The sequence below is a fragment of the Coregonus clupeaformis genome, chromosome 19 (genome assembly GCF_020615455.1).
Source record: "Coregonus clupeaformis isolate EN_2021a chromosome 19, ASM2061545v1, whole genome shotgun sequence".
Lineage (NCBI taxonomy): Eukaryota > Metazoa > Chordata > Actinopteri > Salmoniformes > Salmonidae > Coregonus > Coregonus clupeaformis.
The window spans coordinates 6,269,107-6,279,883 of record NC_059210.1 but is presented as its reverse complement, the minus strand read 5'-3'; the positions used below and the strand labels follow the sequence as shown (position 1 = coordinate 6,279,883).

At 43.3% G+C, this 10,777-nt stretch overlaps 1 protein-coding gene across 1 annotated transcript in view; it reads left to right on the top strand.

Annotated features, from left to right (window-relative positions):
- Window positions 1-1,618: 1,618 nt before the first annotated feature.
- The window catches only part of myrf (myelin regulatory factor), a 60,951-nt gene continuing 51,792 nt past the window's right edge, over window positions 1,619-10,777 (top strand). The window contains exon 1 of the mRNA XM_045205194.1: window positions 1,619-1,679. Within this exon, the coding sequence (XP_045061129.1) occupies window positions 1,619-1,679 (61 nt within the window). The remainder of the gene's footprint in view (window positions 1,680-10,777) is intronic.

The following is a 10,777-nucleotide window of genomic DNA, read 5'->3' as shown; positions in this document are numbered from 1 at the left end:
CCAATCCTGACTACAGTGAAAAGAAAACGAGCAAAATAGGCCTGTTGTGGTCAACCTGAGACGTAGCCAAGTCACTCCGGACTGCATGAGCTGACCAGACAATAAATAGGCCTACAGACGGATTTCTTACATATTTACATTTTAGTCATTTAGCAGACGCTCTTATCCAGAGCGACTTACAGTTAGTGAATACATTTTTTTTTTTTTTATACTGGCCCGCCGTGGGAATCGAACCCACAACCCTGGCGTTGCAAACGCCATGCTCTATCAACTGAGCTACATCCCTGCCGGCCATTCCCTCCCCTACCCTGGACGACGCTGGGCCAATTGTGCGCCGTCCATGAGTCTCCCGGTCGCGGCCGGCTGCGACAGAGCCTGGATTCGAACCAGGATCTCTAGTGGCACAGTTAGCACTGCAAAGCAGTGCCTTAGACCACTGCGCCACTCAGGAGGTTATCTTATTATGACTATCATTACAAATATCCTATTTTATATTTATTTTATATTGTACCAAATTAATATCAAGTTTGTTGTAACTAATATAATAGCTAGCATTTAACGTGCCCTACTTTTACACACCAAATGACGTGTATTTAGTTGACAGTAGGCTACTATAGTTTAGCTACTTAAGTCAACACAATGTAGGAATCACATCCCTCACCCAGGGAGGATTTAACACACCTGTCTCATCTCCTCTCCTTCCAGTCCAACACACACACACACACTCATTGCGGTCCAAAAAAAATCAACGTGATGAAGTTGAATCAACGTGGGAAACGAATTGGATTTGCAAAAACTAATCAACATAAAGGCATTTCGCCTTTTTTGTCACCCAACTTTTAACATAAATCCAATGATATAGTGAAATATTTTGTTGATTTCACCTTACTTGACAACTAAATCAAATGAAAATCAAAACTAGACGTTGAACTGACGTCTGTGCCCAGTGGGCTGGCTCTGTGGCCCGGTAGGTCATCCAGAGAGGGCAAGAGACGACAGAGCGGAGGGCAGCTACAGAGAGCAGAGGACATCTACACGGAGCGGAGGAAGTCAAGTGCTGGATATTAACTATCGGACAAGTTTCTCCCAAGACTCCAACTTCGGTATCTATCGCTGCAATCAATGGGACAACGACATTTATAAAAGAAGAATCGAACAAAATCGAAGAATTGCTCTGGGATAATATCTAATGATGGATAGTTTTCCCAGCGCGGAATTCGCGTTGTGCGACTTCCCTGTGGCTATTTCTAATTGGGGCCACCACTGAGTGAAGTGTAATGCTACCTGTTCTCTCCTATGCGGATAGTTGTTGTGTTTAAAAACGCTATTTTTGGAAGCATTGACGCGTTTATCGAATATGAACCTATTTTATAGAGGACTGGAATAAAGGGAACGAAAAATAAGCGTGTCAGGTGTTGACTGTTGCAACCGGAGAGGAATCGCTCTCTTCTCGCCAAAGACTGGATGTATGTGAGAAAATAATTCCACATTTGGACTTGGCAAAAAGTTGGCAAAAAAGCAGAGACATTTGGACACGCCGCTGGTCCGGACTGCGGGATGTATCTGTGAGTTGACCCGATATATAACGGCAACTGTTTCGGCCGTACTTTGGACGTTCATGGAGCTTATTAGCGGGAACGTGGTTGATGAAACCGAAGCGTTACAGAGATTTTTTGAGGGTAAGAACAATAAATATTTATTTATAATATAGGCTATGTCTATGGGTTTGTGTTTAATTTAAATGTGTTTTTGGAAACGAAATAAGTTCCCGGGTTGCACCTGAATGAATCCCTTGTTACCTGAAAGCACTCACCTGGTTTGGAATATTCTTATCAAAGGAATACATTTGGGAGATGGTTGTTCTTCTCATTCGTTCTTAAATATGTTCTCCCAATGTTATATATCATATAGCCAAGGCTAATTATAATGCTTTATACTGTATATACACTTGTAGCTATGGTTAGTGAGGTGTGTATGTACTATAATGTAGTTACTTTATGTTCAGCAGTGATAATAATGATATCATGGATGACTTTCACTTGACTTGACTTTATTGAATTACATTTTACCGGGACAATGCACATGAATCAACATTAAACGTGCCGGTTTTAGCCAGCTGGATAATCTTCATCTGTGGTCCCTGGGCAGGTTATTAACAGAGCTGATAGTTTAGACATGAAGAAGAGACTGAGTATTGATGGTAGACTAGGTGAGGATGTTCTTGGGACCTTTGGCCCTTGATTTGGCCCCTAGGCTATAGAAAAAGGCTTTTGAATATGTATTTGATTTGGCCCATAGGCTATAGAAAAGGGCTTTTAAAGATGTCTTTGATTTGGCCCCTAGGCTATAGAAAAAGGCTCTTGAAGATGTCTTTGATTTGGCCCCTAGGCTATAGAAAAAGGCTTTTGAAGATGTCTTTGATTTGGCCCCTAGGCTATAGAAAAAGGCTCTTGAAGATGTCTTTGATTTGGCCCCTAGGCTATAGAAAAAGGCTCTTGAAGATGAATTATTTGGCGTCCCACAAATAACTTAGAAATACAAAGATAAAACAAAAACAAGAAAGAAGTGTTGGGTCTCAAATGTTAATTTAACTAGAAATTATGATTATTTTGTCATCTTACCTATAAAAGGCTGTGGAACTAGTTACACACACAGTTATTTTAAAATACAATGTTTTCAACTGATATATTTGACACATGTCGACATACATGACTACATAGTGCATGTTCATTTATACAGTCATTATTATTCAACATGTCCTCACCTGGGATTTGAACTCACAACCTCTGCGTTCACAGCATTTCTATATTCTTGTTCTGCTACTATATCTGTGTCAAGGACTGATTTCACCTGTATTGATACACTTTGGACTTCAAAGTAAATCTCAGCTCTGTTAAAAGTAAAACTCAAGAAAAAACGAGTGATTAAGGAGTAACATTAAAACAGAGTAATATTTGTATTTGTATTTATTTGGATCCCCATTAGTTCCTGCCAAGGCAGCAGCTACTCTTCCTGGGGTTTATTATGGATCCCCATTAGTTCCTGCCAAGGCAGCAGCTACTCTTCCTGGGGTCCGACAAAATTAAGGCAGTTATACAATTTAAAAAACATGACAATACATTCACATGTTTCACAACACACTGTGTGCCCTCAGGCTCCTACTCCACCACTACCACATATCTACGATACAAAATCCATGTGTATAGTGCGTATGTTATCATGTGTGTATGCATGCGTCTGTGCATATGTTTGTGTTGCTTCACAGTCCCCGCTGTTACATAAGGTGCATTTTTATCTGTTTTTGAAATCTGATTCTACTGCTTGCATCAGTTACCTGATGTGGAATAGAGTTCCATGTAGTCATGGCTCTATGTAGTACTGTGCGCCTCCCATAGTCTGTTCTGGACTTGGGGACTGTGAAGAGACCTCTGGTGGCATGTCTTGTGGGGTATGCATGGGTGTCCGAGCTGTGTGATAGTAGTTTAAACAGACAGCTCGGTGCTTTCAACTTGTCAATACCTCTCACAAATACAAGTAGTGATGAAGTCAATCTCTCCTCCACTTTGAGCCAGGAGAGATTGATTAATGTTTGCTCTCTGTATACATGCAAGGGCCAGCCATGCTGCCCTGTTCTGAGCAAATTGTAAGTCCCTCTTTGTGGCACATGACCACACGCAGTGGTGTAAAGTACTTAAGTAAAAATACTTTAAAGTACTACTTAAGTCGTTTTTTGAGTATCTGTACTTTACTTTACTATTTATATTTTTGACAACTTTTACTTTTACTTCACTACATTCATAAAGAAAATAATGTACTTTTTACTTCATACATTTTCTCTGACACCCAAAAGTACCCGTTACATTTTCAATGCTTAGCTGGACAGGAAAATGGTCCAATTCACACACTTATCAAGAGAACATCCCTGGTCATCCCTACTGCCTCTGATCTGGCGGACTCACTAAACACAAATGCTTTATTTGTAAATGATGTCTGAGTGTTGGAGTGTGCCTCTGGCTATCCATAAATAAATAAATACAAGAGAATTGTGCCATCTGGTTGGCTTAATATAAGGAATAAGAAATGATTTATACTTGTACTTGTACTTTTGGATATTTTAGCAGTTACATTTACTTTTGATACTTAAGTATATTTAAAACCAAATAGTTTTAGACTTTTACTCAAGTAGTATTTTACTGGGTGACTTTCACTTTTACTTGAGTCATTTTCTATCAAATAAAATAAAATAAAATTTTATTTTGCCACATGCGCCGAATACAACAGGTGTAGACATTACCATGAAATGCTTACTTACAGCCAACAATGCATTTATTTTTTAATAAAAAAGTAAAATAAAACAACAACAACAAAAAAGTGTTGAGAAAGAAATAAAATAACAGTAGGGAGGCTATATACAGGGGGGTACTGGTGCAGAGTCAATGTGCGGGGGCACCGGCTAGTTGAGGTAATATGTACATAAATAATTAACAGAGTAGCAGCAGCGTAAAAAGATGGGGTGGGGGGGGGCAGTGCAAATAGTCCGGGTAGCCATGATTAGCTGTTCAGGAGTCTTATGGCTTGGGGGTAGAAGCTGTTAAGGAGCCTTTTGGACCTAGACTTGGCGGTCCGGTAACGCTTGCCTTGCGGTAGCAGAGAGAACAGTCTATGACTAGGGTGGCTGGAGTCTTTGACAATTTTGAGGGCCTTCCTCTGACACCGCCTGGTATAGAGGTCCTGGATGGCAGGAAGCTTGGCCCCAGTGATGTACTGGGCCGTACCCTCTGTAGTGCCTTGCGCTCTGAGGCCGAGCAGTTGCCATACCAGGCGGTGATGCAACCAGTCAGGATGCTCTCGATGGTGCAGCTGTATAACTTTTTGAGGATCTGAGGACCCATGCCAAATCTTTTCAGTCTCCTGAAAATATTTTACTAAAGTATGACAATTGAGTACTTCTTTCACCATTGACCACACAACTGAACAGTAGTCCAGGTGCGACAAAACTAGAGCCTGTAGGTCCTGCCTTGTTGATAGTGCTGTTAAGAATGTAGAGCGGCACTTTATTATGGACAGACTTCTCCCCATCTTAGCTGCTGTTGTATCAATATGTTTTGAACATGACAGTTTACAATCCAGGGTTACTCCAAGCAGTTTAGTCACCTCAACTTGCTCAATTTCCACATTATTTATTACAAGATTTAGTTGAGGTTTAGGGTTTAGTGAATGATTTGTCCCAAATACAATGCTTTTAGTTTTTGAAATATTTAGGACTAACTTATTCCTTGCCACCCATTCTGAAACTAACTGCAGCTCTTTGTTAAGTGTTGCAGTCATTTCAGTCGCTGTAGTAGCTGACGTGTATAGTGTTGAGTCATCCGCATACATAGACACACTGGCTTTACTCAAAGCCAGTGGCATGTCATTAGTAAAGATTGAAAAAAGTAAGTGGCCTAGACAGCTGCCCTGGGGAATTCCTTGATTCTACCTGGATTATGTTGGAGAGGCTTCCATTAAACACATTTCCCAAAACTTCACTAAGGGTTGGTAACAGGCTGATTGGTCGGCTATTTGAGCCAGTTAAAGGGGGCTTTACTATTCTTTAGGTAGCGGAATGACTTTTGCTTCCCTCCAGGCCTGAGGGGGCACACATTCTAGTAGGCTTAGATTGAAGAGATGGCAAATAGGAGTGGCAATATCGTCCGCTATTATCCTCAGTAATTTTCAATCCAAGTTGTCAGAACCTGTTGGCTTGTCATTGTAAAATGTTTTAACTTGGGTCAAACATTTCGGGTAGCCTTCCCACAAGCTTCCCACAATAAGTTGGGTGAATTTTGGCCAATTCATCCTGACAGAGCTGGTGTAACTGAGTCAGGTTTGTAGGCCTCCTTGCTCGCACACGCTTTTTCAGTTCTGCCCACAAATTTTCTATAGGATTGAGGTCAGGGCTTTGTGATGGCCACTCCAATACCTTGACTTTGTTGTCCTTAAGCCATTTTGCCACAACTTTGGAAGTATGCTTGGGGTCATTGTCCATTTGGAAGACCCATTTGCGACCAAGCTTTAACTTCCTGACTGATGTCTTGAGATGTTGCTTCAATATATCCACATAAATTTCTTTCCTCATGATGCCATTTATTTTGTGAAGTGCACCAGGCCCTCCTGCAGCAAAGCACCCCCACAGCATGATGCTGCCACCCCCGTGCTTCACGGTTGGGATGGTGTTCTTCGGCTTGCAAGCACCCCTTTTTCCTCCAAACATAACGATGATCATTATGGCCAAACAGTTCTATTTCTGTTTCATCAGACCAGAGGACATTTCTCCAAAAAGTAAGATCTTTGTCCCCATGTGCAGTTGCAAACCATAGTCTGGCTTTTTTATGGCGGTTTTGGAGCAGTGGCTTCTTCCTTGCTGAGCGGCCTTTCAGGTTGTGTCGATATAGGACTTGTTTTACTGTGGATATAGATAATTTTGTACCTGTTTCCTCCAGCATCTTCACAAGGTCCTTTGCTGTTGTTCTGGGATTGATTTACACTTTTTGCACCAAAGTACGTTAATCTCTAGGAGACAGAACGCGTCTCCTTCCTGAGCGGTATGACGGCTGTGTGATCCCATGGTGTTTATACTTGTGTACTATTGTTTGTACAGATGAACGTGGTACCTTCAGGCGTTTGGAAATTGCTCCCAAGGATGAACCAGACTTGTGGAGGTCTACAATTTTTTTTCTGAGGTCTTGGCTGATTTCTTTTGATTTTCCCATGATGTCAAGCAAAGAGGCACTGAGTTTGAAGGTAGGCCTTGAAATACATCCATAGGTACACCTCCAATTGACTCAAATTATGTCAATTAGCCTATCAGAAGCTTCTAAAGCCATGACATCATTTTCTAGAATTATCCAAGCTGTTTAAAGGCACAGTCAACTTAGTGTATGTGAACTTCTGACCCACTGGAATTGTGATACAGTGAATTATAAGTGAAATAATCTGTCTGTAAACAATTGTTGGAAAAATTACATGTCATGCACAAAGTAGATGTCCTAACCGACTTGCCAAAACTATAGTTTGTTAACAAGAAATTTGTGGAGTGGTTGAAAAACAAGTTTTAACGTTTCCAACCTAAGTGTATGTAAACTTCCGACTTCAAATCTATATACAGCAGTAGGAGAGCTAAAAGAAAATACCTTATAGTTGAAGAATCTTCTTTGAGTCATAAAAGTGCATCGAAATCTAACTGTTCCCTTTCAATTGCTACCATGGTTATGCATATGCTTTTCATATTTCATCTGTGAGAAACATTCAATGTAACCCTATCCATATAGGCCAATTCCCACTAGTGTAAAGGGTTCTGTTGGTTAGGATTAGTGAGACAGATATGTATACACTCAAACTAATGCACAGTGAACATTCCTGGCACAACGTAACCCTGGTGATGGCTGTTAAAACATAAAGCGGTGAGCCCTCACCCTGTCTCCTCCCAGGCCTTTAACCTTCCCTTGTTCCCTGTGCTCCCTCTCTCTCTCTGACTCCATTAGTGTGACAATGAGCAGACAGGGTGAGGGCCGAGGAGGGATGAGGGCCGTGGGGGAGAGGGGGTAAGGAAGGGTGAGGGCCGACGGGAGAGGGGGTGAGGGGAGAGAGGTTGAGGAGAGGAGAGGGGTTGAGATAGCACAGACACAGAGTGAAAAAATCTAAAAACAAGACCACCTCTCTCTCTCTCTCTCTCTCTCTCTCTCTCTCTCTCTCTCTCTCTCTCTCTCTCTCTCTCTCTCTCTCTCTCTCTCTCTCTCCCCCTCTCTGGCAACAGGTCACAAATCTTGCTGCTGTGATGGCACACTGTTTTTTCACCCAGTCAAATTTTGTTTTCTAATTCTTTGTGATCTCTGTAATCGTGTCTCTATATGGTCAACTTGCGAAGTGCAGCTCAGTCTCCACCTCATCTTTGTGGGCATGTGCACGCCTGTCTCTCTCTGACCAGGTCTGCCTACCTCTCTCATAGCAAGGCTATGCTCACTGAGTCTGTACATAGTAAGCTTTCCTTTGGGTCTCACAGGGCCAGGTATTTTGCCACTGTGTACTCTCTTTTAGGGCCAAATAGCATTCTAGTTTGCTCCCGTTTTTGTCTCCCCCTCTCCTCTCTCTCTCTCTCTCTCTCTCTCTCTCTCTCTCTCTCTCTCTCTCTCTCTCTCTCTCTCTCTCTCTCTCTCTCTCTCTCTCTCCCTCTCTCTGTCTGCCATGGCATGCTGTCTCTACCTTTCTTTCATTCCCTCCTCTCTCTTTCTCTCTCCATCCCTCCTTCCTTCTCTCTTCACTCTTTCTCTCTGTCCCTCTTGTTCCCTCTCTCCCTCTCTTAATCCTTGGAGCCAGGTTGGCCAGCCCGGTGCGCTGGGTGCTGGTGTGGTGAACTGGTACAGCCCTGTCTCATGACTGTACTGGGGAGTAATCCCCATTAAAACACACACACACACACACACGGTCCCATGCACATTTGTAAACCCAAATTGCGACTCTCAGGCAGGTCTCAGGAGAAAAACGCGAAGCGTTACCACGACGGCTGTAGGGAAAGAATGATGTGAAAAATAGATTTTATCTTGTCATATTTTGGTTCAGGTGCTCATCCCTCTTCCCGCTCATCTTCAGAACGTCACCATGCTTTGGCTACACGCAGGTACAGTACACTGCCACTCTCTCTCTCTCTCTCTCTCTCTCTCTCTCTCCTCTCTCTCTCTCTCTCTCTCTCTCTCTCTCTCTCTCCCTCTCTCTCTCTCTCGCTCTCCCTCTGTCTCTCGCTCTCCTCTCACTCTGTCTCTCTCTCTCCCTGTCTCTCTCTCTCCTCTCTCTCTCGCCCTCTGTCTCTCGCTCTCTTTCCCTCTCTCTCTCTCCTCTCTCTCTCTCCCTCTGTCTCTCGCTCTCTCTCCCTCTGTCTCTGTCTCTCCTCTCTCTCTCTCTCCTCTCTCTCTCTCTCTGTCTCTCGCTCTCTCTTCCTCTGTCTCTCTCTCTCCTCTCACTCTGTCTCTCGCCCTCTGTCTCTCGCTCTCTCTCCCTCTGTCTCTCTCTCCTCTCTCTCTCTCTCCATCTGTCTCTCTCTCTCCTCGCTCTCTCTCCCTCTGTCTCTCTCTCTCCTCTCTCTCTCTCTCCCTCTGTCTCTCTCTCTCCTCTCTCTCTCTCGCCCTCTGTCTCTCGCTCTCTTTCCCTCTGTCTCTCGCTCTCTCTCTCTCTCCCTCTGTCTCTCGCTCTCTCTCCCTCTGTCTCTCTCTCTCCTCTCTCTCTCTCCCTCTGTCTCTCTCTCTCCTCTCTTTCTCTCTCTCTCTCTCTCCCTCTGTCTCTCTCTCTCCTCTCTTTCTCTCTCTCTCCCTCTGTCTCTCTGTCTCTGTATGTCTGTATCTCACTAGTTTGTTGTGTGTGCTCTGTCTTTGACAGGGGTTTCCTCATGTCAATCATGTTTGTTTACTTGTGTCGGTCATTTTGTTGTAATTAGTTTTTCAGGGTTTAAAGGAATAGTTCCCTTTAAGATACTCAGACATTACATCTAATGAAGGAGTATAGTTTCCTCATGCTCCAACTGTTCAGAGCAATGTCCGTGACCGGTTTCTCATTATAATTCATGCAACTTGTTGCCATTTTGTATTTTAAAAGCTCAGGCCAGTGTGATACAGTTTAATAGCTAAGTCAGGCTTGGTTGTTGAAAACAATATAGTGCTTATGGTTCAAACGTGTGTGTGTGTGTGTGTGTGTGTGTGTGTGTGTGTGTGTGTGTGTGTCATGCTAGGTCATATTGACAGTCTGATAATATTATGGACTTTGCTCCATCACACTATGTGCTGCTGGGAATGTGAGGAATTATTAACATGTATTAACATACACACACACACACACACACACACACACACACACACACACACACACACACATACACACACACACACATGCATGCATGCACCCCCCCACCCCCCACACACACACACGCAAATTAAATAATTTGCTTCTACAGTACTGTAGTCTGCTGCACTGATGATGATTGCGTTCTGGACCATTTATTTCTCTCATACAATGGGATTGGAGCTAACTCAGTGGCCATACAATGGGATTGGAGCTAACTCAGTGGCCATACAATGGGATTGGAGCTAACTCAGTGGGCCATACAATGGGATTGGAGCTAACTCAGTGGCCATACAATGGGATTGGAGCTAACTCAGTGGCCATACAATGGGATTGGAGCTAACTCAGTGGCCATACAATGGGATTGGAGCTAACTCAGTGGCCATACAATGGGATTGGAGCTAACTCAGTGGCCATACAATGGGATTGGAGCTAACTCAGTGGCCATACAATGGGATTGGAGCTAACTCAGTGGCCATACAATGGGATTGGAGCTAACTCAGTGGCCATACAGTGGGATTGGAGCTAACTCAGTGGCCATGTGGTTACTGAGTTAGTAACACACTGCCACAAACACTGCTGCCCCTCCCTCCCTTATAATCTGAAAAGGGCAGTATGTCTGAATTGTCCTGACAATCATAGCGTTGTTCCCTGTTGGTACACATATGGACATAGAGGAGTGCCAGGGATATGTATCTCACAGCCCTATCTAGTAACCACACTGTTTCAACCTGTCCTATCCCAGTGATTTACTGCCCCTGTACTGTACATTACATTATCACACAGACAAAAAATTGACCACATTTGGAACAGCGCAAGCAAAAAAAACCTCTAAAATAGAAGCATGTCCTACTTTATCGGAGCGTCAAAACGGACAGAGGGTACACCGCTCTAGGATCCACACTGTTTC